This window comes from Colossoma macropomum, unplaced genomic scaffold, assembly GCF_904425465.1.
Source record: "Colossoma macropomum unplaced genomic scaffold, Colossoma_macropomum, whole genome shotgun sequence".
NCBI lineage: Eukaryota > Metazoa > Chordata > Actinopteri > Characiformes > Serrasalmidae > Colossoma > Colossoma macropomum.
The window spans coordinates 31,772,415-31,791,207 of NW_023494796.1; the positions used below are offsets into that span (position 1 = coordinate 31,772,415).

Sequence of the window (18,793 nt, forward strand, 5' to 3'; positions counted from 1 at the left end):
AGAGAGAGAGAAAGAGAGAGAGAGTGTTAGAGGGAGGATAGAGCGTAGAAGAGAGAGACAGAGAGAGAGTGGGTGAGAGAGTTAGAGAGAGAGAGGGAGAGACAGACAGACAGACAGAGAGAGTGTTGGAGGATAGAGAGACAGAGACAGACAGAGAGAGAGAGTTAGAGACAGTGGGAGAGAGAGAGTTAGAGAGAGAGAGGTAGAAAGAGAGCGTCAGAAGGGGGACAGAGAGCGAGAGAGAGAGAGTCTTAGAGGGAGGATAGAGGCTGAGAGAGATGGGGTAGAGAGAGACAGAGAGAGAGAGAAGAGAGAGAGAGAGAGAGAGCATGTTAGTAAGTAAGAGAGTGTTAAAGGGGGGATAAAGGGTGAGAGCGACAGACAGAGAGAGAGTAGGTGAGAGAGAGTTAGAGTGTTAGTGAGTAAGAGAGTGTTAGAGGGAGGATAGAGGGTGAGAGAGACAGAGAGGGGTGGTAGAGAGAGACAGAGAGAGAGGGAGAGACAGACAGAGAGAGAGAGAGAGAGAGAGAGAGAGTTAGTAAGAGAGTGTTAAAGGGAGGATAGAGAGTGAGAGAGACAGACAGAGAGAGAGTGGGTGAGAGAGAGTTAGAGAGAGAGATAGAGTGTTAGTAAATAAGAGAGTGTTAGAGGGAGGATAGAGAGTGAGAGAGACAGACAGAGAGAGAGTGGGTGAGAGAGAGTTAGAGAGAGAGATAGAGTGTTAGTAAGTATGAGAGTGTTAGAGGGAGGATAGAGAGTGAGAGAGACAGACAGAGAGAGAGTGGGTGAGAGAGAGTTAGAGAGAGAGACAGAGTGTTAGTAAGTATGAGAGTGTTAAAAGGAGGATAGAGGGTGAGAAAGACAGAGAGGGGGGTAGAGAGAAAGAGAGAGAGAGAGGGAGAAATGGAGAGAGAGAGAGAGAGAGAGTGTTAATAAGAGAGTGTTAAAGGGAGGATAGAGGGTGAGAGAAACAGACAGAGAGAGAGTGGGTGAGAGAGAGTTAGAGATAGTGAGAGAGTGAGAGAGAGAGAGAGAGAGAGAGAGAGAGAGAGAGAGAGAGAGAGAGAGAGAGAGAGAGAGAGAGAGAGAGAGAGAGCAGTATTATTTGCCTTTCAATGTACTTCAATTTTGGGAAGGAACTGATCTCGTTGAAATTCCGACTGTGTGACAGGCCTGTGAATCAGCTGCCGCACTCGTGAAGCTGAAAGGCAAATTTTGTTCTCCGTTGTTTATTCAGCTCGTCTTCACAGCATTTGTGAATGTCCCGAAGTAAAACCCAGTTCAGGGGGGCACCTGAAACTCGGCATCATCAGCTGTACTCTTACACACGACTGACTGGATGTTGCTGCGCACTGAATTAGCAAAACGTTCCAGGACGGAGACGAAATGCCGAAATGTAATGAAGTCAACCGATTAGCAACCAAACCATCATATTCCTGGTGTTCAGTAACGTCACACGATCGTGCAGTCGCTATCTTGATAGGAAACTTCAAGTTCACTCAGCAGCGCAGTGGCAGTTTGTTACCAGATGAAGACAAAACCGATCACTGTTCGATTTGTTGCTGTGGTCCTTATCCACCTGCAGGGTTGGAGCTGCAGCAGCGTTACAACGAGCTCTAACAGAGTCACAGCTCACCTACTCTTAAAGAAAGATGGTTCCTCAAGGGTTTTTAGTAAAGATTATGGTTCTACATAGAGCCATGAACACTCAAAGAACCATCTGCATGCTTACATAGTTCTTTGCATGGTGAAATGGTTCTTCATACTGATGGAGAATGTGCTGTATATGGTCTATATAGCACTATCTATTGTATATTGTATTGTACAGGCTCGACATCAGAACAATAGCAGAACCCTTTTTGTGGTTCCCATGTGCAACACATTCTCCATCAAGCTGAAGAACAGGCAAAGAACCATCTTTTTTGTGGTCATTCCACTCTATTTTGTTTGGTCTTCATCCACCTGCAGGGTTGTAGCTGAAGCGAGATGAGCTCTGACAGAGTTACAGCTTGGTTGGTTTTTCAAGGGTTCTTTAGTGAATACAGGGGTTCTGCACAGAACAATGAACACTCAAAAAACATCTGCATGCTTAAATAGTTCTGTGCATTATAAAACGTTTCTTCCGATTGATGGAGAATGTGTTATATATGGTTTCGTATAGCACTATCTATTGTATACAGGCTCGACATCATAACAATAGCAGAACCCTTTTTGGTTCCATATAGAACCATGTGCAACACATTCTCCATCAAGCTGAAGAACAGGCAAAGAACGCTCTTTTTTGTGGTCGTTCTGCTCTATTTTGTTTGGTCTTCATCCACCTGCAGCTGCAACAGCATTACAACAAGCTCTAGGGTTACAGCTTAAAAAAGGGTTCTTCAAGGGTTCTTTAGTGAAGACAGTGGTTCTAAATAGAGTCATGAACACTCAAAGAACCATCTGCATGCTTACGTACTTCTGCACATGGTGAAATAGGTGTTCATATTGATGGAGAATGTGTTGTATATGGTTCTGTATAGCACTATATATTGTGTACAGGCTCCACATCGTAACAACCCTTTTTGGTGCCACACAGAACCATGTGCAACACATTCTCCATCCAGGAGAACTTTTTAAGCATGCAAATGGTTCTTTGAGTCTTCATGGTTCTATGTAGCACCACTTTTTCTTTACTAAAAAACCCTTGAAGAACCAAATTTTTTAAGACTGCGACAAAATGGCGCTCTTAATGACAATCAAATACCATGAATACCCAAAGACAAGCAAAACAGCATGTGGCTAATGGCCGATGCCAAAGTGTCTACGTGTTTGGAGCTCAGTGCGCATTAAAGGCAAGTAACGCCTGAGCTTACAAGAAGAAGTCACATGCCCGCTGGTACTATCAAGTGGGGTATGCGCGGTGAGTCGTTCCCATTTGATAAACATATAAATCATTCATTAATACCAAGGACGGGTGTGGTCTTTGATTAAAAATAAATGTGCGCGTACATGTTGGACGGCCTATCGATTCTAAAACAGAGGCGAAGCGGTGCCAGCAGCAGTCTGAATCTCTCTCTCTCTCTCTCTCTCCTCTCTCTCTGTAAAGACATTACCGTCAATCACGCTACTGAAAGACTTACTTTATCACCTTTGGGACCAGGTGGGCCTTCAGGTCCTGTGTCCCCTTTCAGACCCTGAGGAAAAAGAAGATACACAAAGTCAGCTGAGTCACCACATGCTGTCCATCTCTGTGCCTCAGTTTTCACAAGGCAACTGAGGGCATCTTCTTTTCAGATGAAAAACAGCATTCAAGCTGCTCTGCATTAAAACTTCAGAGCGTACGCCTTGATTCAGACGTTAAATGTTTATGTTGCTGAATACGGCAGGGAGTCTGAATGTTCAAACTGAAAGAATGAAAGAGTTCTCATATTTGAGAATCATGAGATGATGCTTCACCAGAGCACAATGTAGAACCTTTTTCAAAATGTCTGTATAATTAAATGTTTGAGATGCAAACAAAGTCCTTCAGAGTGGTTTGGGCTGAAATGCTCCATTCTAGAGAAATTCACAGACACAGATTTCTTTACAGTGGTGGTGATAGGAACCAGGGGTCGCCATGACTGCAACACAAATATAGACATTTTATTTACTACCCAGAACCACCAGTGAACCTACACGAGTCTTCTGAGTTTACATGGAACGTTAAACTACTGAAATAGGGGAGAACCTGCAAAAATAGCACCCTGCAAAGTAGCTCTTCTCCATGAAATGTGTTTTTAATAAGCATTTTAGATCAAAGTCTGTTCAAACCTATCATAAAACAACGTCTCAGACATCAGGAAGTGTTCATAAGCATTTCATGTAGAAAGGTATCAGGCCAAAAAAAATACTTAAAGGGGAATTTATGCATTTATATGTAAGGTTGATAGTGGTAAAATATTAGTGAATCTGAAAAAAAAATTGCACAAAGTCTTCGCAAAACAAAGTCTCGGACTGTCTCAGAAATAATACTTTTTTTTTTTTGGGACTATTTTGCCTCACAACACTGCATATTATGTAACCATCCACCATGAGTGCAGTTTAAGGCCAAAAACTTCTCAAACATATCGTAAAACAGTGTCTCAGTCATCAGGCAGTGAATTCATAACCATTTCATGTAGTAACTTTCTGTGAGGGAGCTTTTAGAGGTGGACGTCTGGTTCCTATCACCACCACTGTGAACAGTTCTGACTTACTAAGTTTCTCTAGAACAGAGCGTTTCACACCAAACCACTCTGAACGACTGTTTACATGTTAACCACTTAACACAGTTCATCTATATTGGCTGACATCAATTAGGCTCTCACAATTACTGCCTGTGATTCCAATACTGGACTGAATTTCATTTTCTAATTTACCCCATTCAAAATATAACAGCTATTAATATATAACAGTCTTACTAAAATCTTAACAATGGCAATGCGAATGTAAGCATTGATGAATGAAAATAAGGAAAGACAAGTCTGCATAGTTTGCTAACTTGCCATTAAAAACAACTAAAAAAATTCTGCACTGTTTTATGAGGACAGAGGCAACTGATCTCATCACATAAGCGCTTAAAAAAAGGTAAAAGGCAGTTAAAATGATACAACGTGAGCTTGAAGAGGCCATGCAGCAGCACTCTGCATTGACTTTCCCTTTTACATGTGATGGCATTCTGGACAGATGTGCCATTAGCAGATATAGTGCCACCCACCTAGCTCTGCCCAACCCCCAGCCCTCAAACGCCCCCCCACACATAGTTCCCTGATCCTCTTTGGTCATAGCCAGGATTAGGAGTCTTCATCACCCTAGTCCCGCTGGCTGTGAGTGTGCTGGATCTGACTGGAGATAGGAGGGCCGCGGGCAAAGTCAAGACACTCTGTGGCGCAAAGTGAAAAAAGGAGAGGGGGGTGATGTGGAATTGAAAACGGAGGAGAGAAATAAAGGGCCACGGCAGCGACAGCTGATGGATGAGGCCTGACGTGTATCGACAGGCTAAATTTACAGCAGCCCTTGTTAGGTGTGACACATTTGGCCTGCCAGCGAGAAAGCGAGAGAGAGACAGAGAAAGAGAGAGAGGGGTCTTTAGAATAAGTCTGAGGCGATGGCTAAGAAGTAGAATGGACTCAATACAGCCATTTGTCTTAGTTAAGCGTCTGACTGAAAAGGCTATTAATACTGAATTATATCAGCTGCAGACGAGCGCCTCACACACTGGTTAATCCCCTCTCCGCATTCGCAGCTGGAGAGAGGGACTAATTTACTAGTGCGACTCAGAGAACTTGTCCAGGATGAACTGATGGGCCGAAAGTTCTCCAAAGCAAAGTAAAGGCGGCAGGAGAACTGGGCCGTTATTGATGAGACCTTCAGAACACTGACCTAGGGTCAGTCGTTGTGCCTGAGAACATTAAACTCAAGTTAGAAACCAGTAAAAACACAAAGAAAGACTGAATTAAAGGGTCACTGATTTGCAAGATTCCAGCATTGTCAAGATGTACACAGTGACTGAGTGATTTGGTCTGAAATGGCTCAGATCTCTTTACAGTGGTGGTGATAGGAACCAGGGGTCGCCATGACTTCAACACAGATATAGACATTTTATTTACTATCCAGAACCACCAGTGAACCTACACATCTGAAATTTATATGGAATGTTGATGGGAAAATAGTGGAAAAACAAATAACACATTTTCTTTGGGGACTATTTTACATCACAGCACCCTGCATATTATGTATCCCTCCACCATGAATGGAGTTTATGTTCTCAAAACTATCATAAAACAGTGTCTCAGTCATCAGGCAGTGAATTCATAACCATTTCATGTAATAACTTTCTGTGAGGGAGCTTTCAGAGGTGGACGTCTGGTTCCTATCACCACCACTGTGAACAATAATGCCTCGGTAAGTTTATCTAGAACGGAGCGTTTCACACCAAACCACTCTGAACGACTCTGTTTACATCTCAGTTTCAAAATCAGTAATCAGTATTATTTGCACAGGACTGGTTTTACATGGATCAGTGGGGGAGATGTAATTTTACAAGACGTCAGTAATATTCATGACCAATAAGAAATCTCGGTACAAATTACAGGGGTGGGAGTGGTTATTTAATTTGCTCATTGCTGTCACACCAAAAAGACTCCATGCGCAACACGTTCGGTGGCTTACAAGTACAAAATTTGTCCAAACATTTCATTTAATTGTGTTTTTTTCATTCATTTTAATCATCTGTCCTACCTAGCTGTCATAAGTGAAAGCAGTCTGTTCTCTGTAAAGGATGTGTTAATTTATTTTTCACTAAAAAAAAATCAACATGTAATTTGACTGCAGAGTTTAAATATCTGCATATGTTCTACAGGATATGACAGATTGGCAATTCACATGTTCATTTTATAGCAGGTAAAAGCCACTGGAATCATTAGCGATGCAGAAACATGCAGTCCATATAAATTACTGACATTCTGACTACAATCATTGTCTGTGTTTACATGCAAAAGATTTTTGCCAATCTGATTAAATACATTCTGATTACAGATTAATTATAGATTGAGTGTTTATATGCTCACTCTACTCAACAATCTGATGGAAATCTCCTTTTACATGCACACTACAAATAATCTGATCCAAAATTAAGCGCTGATTCAGTGAGAGCTGGAGAAATATTTCACTACAAACTGGCAGCTGCGCTGACACTGTAAAGACAGTGACCTGATCTGGATCAACATTATAAACATGATATCGGCTCTGATCTGCCTTTGTTTTACTCTCAGCCCCTCTGTCTCCGCTCCACTGTTCATGCTCGTCTCTTCTCCTTTCTCTCCGCTCTTCTAGCTCTCTGATTGGCTGTTTGAATCATTCACTGCGTTCATCTCTGACGGTCTCACACTGCCGGACTTGTGAACGTTTTGAGTCGTAAATATTAAGCATGTTTGATAATATCTAAGGATCTCTGATCACTCCAGAGTTCGACTGGAGGGATAAAGATTCACTCGTTTCTCCTCTCGCACTACCAGATCATCGGCGCCATCAGTAGCTTCCGATTGAGCAAAATAAATTGTCGCAAAGAGCAAATCAGGCTTAAAATCAGGATAGTGTAGTGTAGGCCCAGCCTTAGGGAGGCACAATGAAACATGCACAAATAACCATAATTTTTCTTCAGTAAATGCATAATATTAATTACCTGCAAGTTTGTTTTATTAAAGGAATACTCCAGCATTTTCTAGCCTCATGTGTATCTTTTACATCTGTTTCCATGTGTTTACAACAGCTATAATAGAAGCCAAACTACTGTCTGCAGAACAAAGCTGAGTAATCAACCTAAGGTTCGCAAGGAATTCTTCCATGTGAAAACAAACCCCTCTCTTTCAAACGAGCCCAGAATCATTCCTTGTTATGAAGTTGGAAAATCTTCGATCTCAAGTATTCTGGTTGAATTTGGAAATGCTATTATTCTCATTTAAATGAGACTTGATGAGACACATCACAGCCCAACTAAAAGCAGAATCGTTGCTCATTTCAGCTGATATGATAAATGTTATGCCTTTGAGAGTCATTTTCCAACACAGAGTACAGACATGGTTCCTTTCGCACATCTTGACTCTAGACACATAAATATTTTCACCTGCCAAACGCTGACTGGTGGCTTGAATCAGACGGGGATTGCCGGGTCGATAAAAAACATAAGAGCGAAATTTGTCTGGGGTTGACTGGTTATTTCGTTAACACTCTTACTGGACCCTTAATGTATGATGCTCCTTTCCAGGCGGTCGATATTTACGAGGCACTTCATAACCAGGACAAGTCCAGCTTGACTTACAGTTATGTTCCTGAAGACGGAGCCACTTCATTATGCTTCCCTCCATGAAAACACATACTGCCTTGCACTTCGCACTTGTTGCATCAACTTCTTCATGCATGTGCAAAAGACTGCTGACGCTGTCACAGGGCCTCTGAGTGACGAGTTCTATCAGTGAGCTGGAACATAGAGGTTTTTTTTCTTCTGGTTCTAGTTCGAATGACATTATGGTTAATAGCCTGCAATTTCCAGCCTTGCATAAAACAGAAGAAAGAGTACTTCAAAATCAGGGCAAACACTCCGACAGCCACTGATAGGCTAAGTCATTACATCTCTGAATGGACAGACCAAGCCTGCAGTCAGTTGAATGAATAATCAACATCTGTTGTGGTGATCTAGCACTTTAGCTTGATTGGGTGTCCTGCATTGTGAAAATACAGAGAGAGAAGCTCCAGTGGAGGTTAGACTGAGGCTGCTTTTAAATGATGTATGTTGTTGATCTTCAGAGAGAGCGCTCTGCTCGGCTTGTGGCAGTGTCTAATGACCCCTTTAGGGAGAGTGCGGCCATTTGCTTTGTTGTGCCACCTCCCCGAGAGCGGTCTGGTTAAGTTAGGCTGCTGTGGCTGCGTTCTGGGGAGCTGAAAGGAAAATCCCCGGCCTGCAGACCGGCCTGACCCCAGCAGGACCCAAAGGGAGAGTGGGCAGGCTGGCTGCATCGTTAGCCTCTGCCCCCCGCTCTGGGCGTTGCGCTGCAGGGGAGAGTTGAAGGGGGGTCTCTCTCTCTCTCTCTCTATCTGTCTGCTTCTGTCTCTCGCTCTCTCGTGAACTGCTGCAGCACGGGGTCAGGGCACTGTGGGGAGCTGTGCTCGCTCACTTGATAATTATGGCTTGCAGGATGCAGCCTGGATCCTATAGAGAGGGCAGGGCCACAACACAATAGCATATCCTGCCAATGCAGGTGAGAAACTTGCATTTACTGAATATATATCTTCCAACAAGCATGGAATCCGTGGCCGGGAGTCCAATAAAGCACAGTTGGCCTCGCTCTGTGGGTGGGTAGGATGGGCCCTCATCACCCAACACGATGCTAGCCAGCACAGGCGTTTGTTAGATGACAAAAGAACTGGTTGTTAGCACTTTCCTCCAAGCGCGTTCAGCTGTTCAATGACATTGCAGTTTGAAAAGATGCAGTGGCACTTCACAGGTCTTTTACGAAGCTTGCATTTGCCTTCGCTAAATATTGCCGTGCTGAAAACAAAGAAACCTCCTTAAAAAGGTGAACTAAAGGAACATCAACCACCCTTAAGCTCGAGGGGAAAAAACAAACTTAGAAAATGCACAGCTCGTTCTTATAAAAGTCTCCGATATAGCATCAAGGGTAAGAGCTGAGCTTTCCCCAGTCCAGCTCACCAACCTCCCTTGATGTTATCTTTTCTTTTGGATCACTGTTCAACCTTTTCCCCTTTAGATTCTCAGTCTTTTCTTTTCTTTTTTGTTTTGCTGCTAGCTTCATTGTATTTTCTTTTCACTTTCTTTTTCTTTCATTCTTTCTACCCACTTGGGCTGAAATACCATACCAGGTGCAACGCTGAGCTGCAGTTTGCGCAAGCTTCTATGCAACGTTCCCCAGGCGCAACCTGTCAGCACTGATTATCGAGGGCTTCTGGGAGCTGGAGTTTTTGGAGCTGCACCTAGCAGCACTCCTGGCACAATGCCCAGGCCCCCTGCTGGTCGGCCGGCGTCATGGCCCTTACCGCTTACAGGTAACAGATATTTATAACCAATTATTTCACTATTGTGAATTTTAATACAAGTTTACATTATTATCTATTCACCGTATCCCAATAACATCATGCAACTGCATGGGCACCATCTTGGCAGGCGACTTCAAGCAGTGCAGTGGCAGTTTGTTGTGAGAAAACAATGGGCCTCATTCACCAACCATTCTTAAGAAGAAATCTCTTCTTAAAACCCACTTATGTAGTTTTGACGAAGACTCTGACATTTACCAGTGTTTTCTTATGTGGGATTTGTTCTTAGGTAAGAACAGAATCTACACACACTCAAGAGCACAAAGGTGAGGACAGTTCTGCGCTTTAAGAACACATTATGAACCTGACGTAGACTTTTCTGAGGACGAATTTAAGAAGATCTTGGAGAATTTTTTTTGATAACTAATTTTAAAGCGTATTAACCAATATATTTGAGTGCATTACCTTGTTTTATTTGTTTCTGTAGAGATGATAAATGAAAGTTAAAATCTAAATGGCTAAATTCCTGCTGTGTCTGTCCCAAACCGCATATTTGCATAGTAAATAGTCAGTACAAAGCATTATATCAGCCAGCGAGACACGTTCAACAGCCTGGCTCCGGTGGCTAATTCGGTTCTGCTCAGAAATGAAACCTTTCCAAGCAGGAGTTAAGTGGTGCATTCAAAATATTTCCTGATTAAGGATGCATTTAGTGAGGTAGTCATTCACTTACACACACATACATACACAATCATCTTCACTGCACACTTGCATGCATATGCTGTTCTCCAACTAGGTAGGTTCTAGCGCTTCTCCTCAAGATTTATGTCTCAATGAAGAAGATACAACGCAGAACATTAACAAGAGTGTTGCAGGGGGCTCTGTTTGCTGCGTGCAGCCGGGCTGTTGATATGTTGAATGGCAGGCCTTCAAAGCCGCATGGAACAAGATCCCACCGAGTAACAGAGATGTCTTGAGTGCCGTCCTACGAATGCCAAAGAGGTTACAGCAGGAAACACTTTTTGTGAGTTTCCACTTGCTCAGCACTTCAAAAGCTACAGATGTTTTAAGTGGTGGGCCTCATGATCATACCGTCTATGACAAAGTCTATATGGAGAAAGAAGAGACACTAATGTGGAGTACTACACAGGCAGTAAAGGCTGTTTTCCTTTTCACAAACACTGTCAATGATCTGCAAGGCACGACTGCAGCCTTTGCTCACTTAAGCCAGGGTTATGGTAAAAGACTTTAACCCCGATTATAGCCCCGATTCTCAGTCTGTCTGAGTCTGTGCTGGTCGGCTCTAGTCTGCAAATTTTTGGGTCAGTCGGAGTCAATAGTTGGAGAGAGAGTCGAGTCGTGTGTGAGGGGCGCAGACTCAGACTTACTGCCTCCCGATCGCGTAACAGACCAGTCAGAGTTGATCAAACGTCTGATTTTTTTGACTGAGTGTAATCTAGTGTAAACTGATTAACGACTCAATCTGAACAGATTCCTGCAAGAGCCACTGAAAACTGAGAGCGCGAAAGGAGAAAATACAGCAGGAGCGAAGCTTTTTAATGAGCTGAGTTTAAGGCACAACCGAGTTTCAGTACATTTAAAACTCTAAAAATACCAAACTGGTCACATTTTTGTAAATCCTTGACCTTAAACATGTTTACCTGCTGCTTCTTTACTGTTTCAGTACAAATGGCAGAAACAAGAGCAGCAGCAGCACGCATTTGTTTATTTGTGTCTCCTCGTAATGGGAAAACGCACAAGTTTGCGCGAGTTCGCAAGAGTTCAGTGAGCTCCATTCGGTTCAGCAGCAGCTGAAAAGTTGAGTAGTGTGTGATCTCTAATTGGTTAGTGTGTGATCCTCAATCTTCCAGTCACTCAAACAATCTGCAAAAAACAGTCAGATAGTAGGAGACGCTCAGTCTTTTATAATCTGTTCAGACTCTGAAGGACGTGTAGTGAACCCAAGGCTTTAGCGATCATGTCTTTCCACCTTTTAATAGACTGTGACACAATGAAACAATATAACTCTTCATGCTGCTCAGTACATAATGCCAATCACGGAGGTTCACAGCGCTGTTTTTGCTCTAAGACCCCTGACCCACGGGACTGATAATTAACTGATGAGTTCAATCAGGTGTGAAGACAAATAAAGCCCTTCAGGCTTCACATTGCCTATCCCTATTCCAGAGGACAGCACTGGAAACAGGAAAGATGAGCCTTCCCTATAGGCTTCAGCTGTGTGGAAATACTGCATTCAAATTTGTGTGTGTGGATCCTGAACAGTGCAATCAGATACAAACACACTTGTGTAGGACATCTTACATCAAGTCCAGGTATTCCCATGGGCCCAGGCTCTCCTGCAGTTCCCTTTTCACCCTAGAGGAGAGAGGGAATAAAATGCATTAAGAAAACAGATTGTATTATTCATTAATAACATTACAAGTCAGTTGGAGTTTGTTTTTTCATACTGAATTTTATTGTGTTTTACAGAGCAAGGTAATTTCAAAGAATAATGGGATTTTTCCCACCGCTGAGTTATCTATAAGAAAGTCTTGTAAAGAACACAGCTGAAGGAGTTGTTCAACCACAGTAGCTCAAAAAATTACCAGAGTAACATGTGTTGCATTCATCATTAATCAGACAGTGTTATCAGGCATGCAAACCCATGAGGCAGGAGCTATTCGAATGAGGGTCTATAAGCATCGCCCCCCAAAAAAAAATTTAATGGAAACTAAGCATTGTTACGCGCTCTCAGACTGAATAGTCGTCGCTCTCCAAAGAAAATCAAGTAACTTTACAGGACAGACTAAAACACTCTGACCTTTCAAAGTTAATATAAAGAGGTTTTATCCCAAGTGATTTCAGAACATTTCTACTGATCCATTCATCATGACATTTTCAAACAATGTAAAGGACAGCTAGTCTGTTGAAACGACGTAGAAAAATAAAAATTGACAAAAATGCAGATACATGGTTTTCTGTGGACAGCGACGATATGGGAAATCTTGAGAAACTTAGCAGCTCTCTCTGACGTGACCAGGGCTGAGCAACAGCGGCTCAGCATTATTCTTTTTTAGTCTTATCGCTAAAATGTATTTACCATTCATATCAGGGGTGTCAAACCCATCCACTAAAAGGGCCATATTAAAAACTCAGCAAATCTGTAGGCCAGCTGTGGTTTTATTTTTTTTATTTAACATTTTGCCACCTGAACGGGCCATTGTTAAAATAAGCATTAAATACTTATTCAAAAATAATTCTAAATAAAAATACATGGTTTTAGGTAGCTTTCTTAAAACTGGGTTAGACACCAGGCATCTTTTCCTTTTGTGTAACCACTGACCCACAGATTGTTGTTAGAGGAAGAGGATCAGAATGCACACTATGTTGCAGTGCATGCTGGGGACTCTAGTGCATCTCAGGATGAAACAGGCTAATAAGAATAGACAATTATAATAATTGTGCAGGCCAAATGGGACTGTGTCAGGAGCCTGACTTGGCCCGCGGGCTTTGTGTCTGACATGGGATTTGTATTTATGTAATTAATACACAGACTATAGCACAAGACTGCTCTTTTCTTCTACACGGTTAGGCTATTTCTTTTCTACACAACTTAAGATTGCTTAATTTGAACAGAGTTGTACTTTCATGAAAACAACCATAAAAACTTACTTTCCGCACCACGACTAACAAGTAAGACAAGCACAATGGGACGGCATAATCAGCAAAGACTTTAAAAAGGCTCAGTAATATGCACGCACCAAATGATTCTTTTGAGAGCGCCACTGAAACATCTCAAAAGACCAGACTTTGGCAAATACTCTGCAGCAGCTTGCTACACTTGGTACACTGAACCCTGATTTCATAATTGCAATTAAATTATTTTTGTGCGCTTTAGATATTTTACAGCAGCTCAGAGGAGCTTCAGGTTTTTTCAAAAGCTTTCTGACTTTTAAGTGTTGACAATCACATTTGAGACTCACAAAGGTTCTTTTCATTTTCAGAGACTCAAACGGAAAATGTGAGAAAGGCTGGAGTAGAAGGCTAGCTCAGTACATTAAAGTCGGCTTAACGATAATTATCTGACTCCAAACAAATTCACTGAAGTAGGCCCTTTTTCCCTAAAGAGGGGGCCGAAATGAAGGGCCTTGGCTTTTCGCTATCTGCAGTGTATCTGTCAATCATCTTCATGAAACGGCTATTCATTAGTTTCAATGAGAACTTCTCTTTCCCATTGGCAATGTCAAAGTATCCTTTGTGTTTCTTATCTGATATTATTACATATCCACATTTTTAAACTATTGCGACTATAACACTGACGTCACGTAATGTTTCATCGTACCAAACATGACGGCTTCGGCCAAAATATCCCATCAAACCGTGTCAGAGCGTTGGCACCAAAGCCTAAGCATCCAGCCAACTACAAAAAGAGGTCAAGCTCTGCCCGCTTCAGCTCTGTATGCAGTGATCGTGAGCTGGACTGGATATCAGAGACTACCCTTCATTTGTTTAATTTCCAGTCAAAACAACCACTAAGTACAAGTTACTCATTTTTGCAGGAGATATTTCTGAGAAGATTAGATATAACACAATCCATTTGCATAAATAAGAGAAAAGTCAAATGAAAATAAGTGAAAACTCAGGAGTTCAAATCCAACTGAGAGTTGTCTGAAAACAAGCTTTACTTTAAGAGATCAGACTAAACACAATCTGACCTGAACATTGTTAATTTCACAAATCCACAGATTAGATTATGGCCCAAACAATCGCTGCCTTAAAGAATGTTAATTTAAAACTTTACAAGCATTCGAAACCGCTACACTATCACAGAAAAGTGGTCCTGTTCAGGTACATTTTTCGTCTATCGAGGTTCAAACAATGTAAATGTGCCCTCAAAGGTACAACAGTGGTTTTAAGGTTCCACTGGGTACCTTAAATATCTAAATATTTTTTCCCAGGCCAAAAGTACATATTTGTTCCTTTTCATAACCTAATTTTTTAAAACTGAACAATAAAATAAAAACACTGGCGATTAGGGTGTGTGGAGTCAATACAACTTAAAAATATAAAACATAACTATACAAAATATAACTGCAGTGTAATATAGTACGATTATGTTCCCTAACTAAAGGTACTTTAGGGTTCCACCCTACTGACAGGTGGATGTATTTTTTTCTGAGAGTGTAGTCTAATGGCACAGCTTTCTTACAGGCACACATTCATTAAAAGCCATCCACCATATTTATTGAGAGTACTGATGTAAATGAAGTGTACTGCATTTTGTGAATTGCTAGAGCGCTTGTCTCATTACAGCTGAAGTGATAATTGTCACTCAACAGACTTTATTAAATTACAGAAAGCCCAAGCAGTAAAAAAGGAAGAGGAGGGAGAGACCACAAATAACGAACGACTACAGCCGACAACTATATAATCCAACATAAAAAGCTCTCCATAATTCATAATCTAAACAGTAACACTTACATCTGTAAATCTCTGTGAGTTATAAGCTCCTAAAAGCCAAATCTCTGAGGAGGCCATTTCTGCAAGTAGATTATTTGGACAGGAAGTCAGCCGAAGGAGTTCATTTACAGACTGGACGGTGATCAGAAGCAGTCACAGCGAGTGTTTCTGCCAGGGACTCAGACAGACAGGCCTTCTCGACACACTTCTGAAAGTGTGTTCGAGCCCATCGAGAGGGCTATAAAGCTGCCTGTCACCGCTGTAGTGTTATTAGGGCCCGAGTCACTGTACTCTGGCCAAGGTCTCCGCGAGAAGGCACGACTGACAGCGTCCAAAATAACAAGCGACAACATCTGCAGCTTCTAATTTGATCCATTATAAACTATTTTTGACAGCAGTCAAGAAATCAGCCTGCAAATCTGAAAACAAGCCTCGACCTAAATTCTTCTACCACAGTGAAATAAGCAAAGTGGTGTGATGTAAAGATAATATAATTAATCAAATAATCTACTGACCATTTTCACGATTAATCAAGTAGAGTTTTTAAAAACTCAAACTATAAAATGGTGCAATGTATAAGATCCATTATCAGAAATGTAATATAGTAAACAAAACCATGTTTTAATTAGTGTATAATCACCTGTAACTATAAACTTTTGTGTTTCTGTAGCTTAGAACGAGCCCTTTATATCTACATTAGGAGCAGCTCCTCCTCTACAGAACTCATGGTTCCACTGCCTTTACTAAAGAACCCTCGAAGAACCATGTTTACAACTGTAGGAAGTTTTTAAAAGCAAGTCTATTGAATGTATGGGTCTTACTGTATGACAGAATGTAAAATATACGTTATCAATATGCAAATTGCTGGCTAATCACTAAGAAGGTCGGTTTTAATAGATTTTTTAAAATTAAGCAATCAAGTTTAACTGAGTATTTGTGACAGCCCTAAAAGCTAAATCAACTGTTCCCCACAGTTCACTCAAGACCGACAACACAGAACCTTCAGTTAGAGAAGAATCTGTACCATGTTTTTGACTTTTGATATAGAACTGTACCATGCTAAACATATTAGAATATATATATATATATATACACACACACACACACACACACGTATATATATGTATAATAATAGTCTAATATGGTTTATTATATACATATATACATACATATATATATATATATATATATATATATAATAAACCATATTAGACTATTAAAACTCATTTCCATTGTGAAGGATATGAAACTCTCCACTGTAGAGCATATGCACCATCTGGCCTCCAAGGTTTAAAACAAACAGAAAATGTATATTTATGTTTTAATTAAATATATCCCCCAGAACTTGCCCTTGTAAACAAACTAAATAAAGTAAAACAGATTACATAATGTGTTTCAGCTAATGTGGCTTTAATTACGAAATTTAGCACAGCCAGCAGTCACAGACTGATCGTTTTTTTTTCTTTTTATCTTCCTAAAAAAAAAAAGTCACCAGCAAACTGAGTGGAGCAAAACGAAACAGCTGTGCACCACTGTGTAGAGACAAATCTGTGAGCGCAAATACTTTCGGTAATAATAATAACTAGCCTGTGTTTTTTGGTGCACAGTGGGGAAAACAAGCATTCAATACATCAACAGCTTTCTTTATGGACTGGAATGTTATGATTTCTCTAGCTGTGTAGTTTTATTGAGATCATGTCTGGTCTAAATTTTTATGTGAACTGCTGAACTGGAAATAACTGTACATTTCCAGTTTATTTAGTTACACACACTTTGTACCTGCGAAGTCCTCGTGAGCCAAAACTCTGCAGACTTCAGCTCACTGCCTCATTAAACACACCTGATTCAGCTCATCGGCTAATTAGCAAGGCCTTCATGAGCTGAACTCAGAGCTCTAGATCAGAATAAAGGCTAATCTCTGTAGTCTTTTGGCCAAGAAGGTTCCCAGTTGCATGGAGTAGAGGATGAATGACAGAAACTGTGATGCAAAAAATCTAAACAAGTGAAAACATTTTAAATCTAGTCAATATATCGAATATTTCTCTATATGAGATTGTTGTGAAAATATTATGAGATTATTTGACCTGTAACTGTATGTTTGTACTTGTTTTAAGTCATTTCATCTAGTGAAAGCTGATTTTTTTGCTTAATAATAAATAATAATAAATAATACAGATCATTTTTCCTTATTTCATGAATGATAATATTTGAAATCAGTAAACTTTCTGCCAATGGAACAAGGCACTTTCACTAGACAAAATGACAAACTGAGTAAAAATGTACAGAAACAGGTTTACTGATCCATTACTATTTTTAAAATACTCTCATAATGACAATTTTTAGGTTTTGATTGCTTAGATGTCATTTTTTGAAGTGTATCTGTAACTGTACACCTATGAGGTAGGTGTGTTCTGTTCTTGCCGAGATTTAAAATCTTACATCTGAAAATATTAGATTATTTTGTTTTAAAAGTTATTTAATAGTTTAAATCGTAAACTGATCAAGAATTTCCCTTTTATGCCTCAGTTATTGAGGAAATCTCATAACTGAGTAATTTACTGATAAAACAAGCTACATTACATAAAGCACCAATCTGTAGCGCTCTCTTTTTCACTAAAATAACTTAATTCAAGTTTCAGTTGCACAAATTCAAGTTCAATTGCTTGATTTAACAATCAAAGCATATTTAGTCATATTTTTCAATGGAAACTGCTCTACGGCAGTTTTTCTGTTCGCATCACAGCACCACTGTTCCCGCCTTTACCGTTGCACCTCGAAGCGCCGGTCCTGTCAAGTTCTTTTAAAGTTCTTTAAAGATGGAGAAACTTTGATTTTAGTTTTGATTTTTTTCATTTATTAGAGCTGGACGTGCTTCTCACTGTCCTTCCTAAAACAAAACGTTAGCATACGTTCTGCTTCAGTCAACTGAATTTGCTTTAGCCGCCGTTCGCTCCTTTGCTGACGCCAGCATGTTCCCGAATCCTCGCCAGCACGCAGTGAACCTCGGGATATGTTGGCTGCCGAAGGATCCACCCGTTGGATCCTTCGTTGCCATGACGCTGTGACGTAATCGGCCTTCAAATGCACTTTCTGTGACAGAGGTTTTAGAGGCCTTGAACGCTTCGGTCATTCCTATCACCACCACTGTGAACAATTCTGACTTGCTACGTTTCTCTAGAATGGAGCATTTCACACCAAACCACTCTGAACGACTCTTACATATTAACTATTTAATTATGCAGAAATTTTGAAAAATCACTGGACATGTTATGTAAACCTTCACAGCACGGTTGTAAAGCTTTTAGACTAAAACTTCTGGCTCACTTTGACACGATGTACCCTTGAAAACACAAATGTGCCGTGGACACTGTGTGAAATTAAACGCTGTCATCCACAGGTGAAAAAGGTTCACCTTGAGTAGCGATGCAATTCCCATCTGTTAAAGTGCAGGCACAGCTTTTCAAAGCCCGGTTCTGCGTGCAATTCATTCAAGTTTCATTCAGATACAAGTCCTCTGGTATAAACTTCTCCAGCCAAGAGTTACAAGGACACACTCATGTATTTGAAAATATTGATGGCTTTCTGTCCGGATGCTGCCTGGGGCTTGCTATCTGAAGAGAGTGTTTTCAAAAAAATACTTCACTAACCCTGATTAGTAATGCCAATATTGTGTTTTGTGGTTTAGCGCACAGCCGTAATTAGCGCTGCTTACTCCGTTACAAAGTGTGCTCTCTCTTCAGCCGCTTTTGTCTTCCTCTCTTTCTTTTTCGCCTGGACTGATTGCTGA

The 18,793-nt window shown here is 40.8% G+C and overlaps 1 protein-coding gene across 4 annotated transcripts in view; it reads right to left on the reverse strand.

Annotated features, from left to right (window-relative positions):
- The window catches only part of LOC118816761 (collagen alpha-1(XIX) chain), a 278,363-nt gene that overhangs the window by 205,192 nt on the left and 54,378 nt on the right, over positions 1 to 18,793 (reverse strand). For all 4 annotated transcript variants that reach the window (XM_036583340.1, XM_036583341.1, XM_036583339.1 and 1 more), the window contains 2 exons: positions 11,869 to 11,922; positions 3,120 to 3,173 (listed from right to left, as the gene is read on the reverse strand). In XM_036583340.1, the coding sequence (XP_036439233.1) occupies positions 3,120 to 3,173; positions 11,869 to 11,922 (108 nt within the window). The remainder of the gene's footprint in view (positions 1 to 3,119; positions 3,174 to 11,868; positions 11,923 to 18,793) is intronic.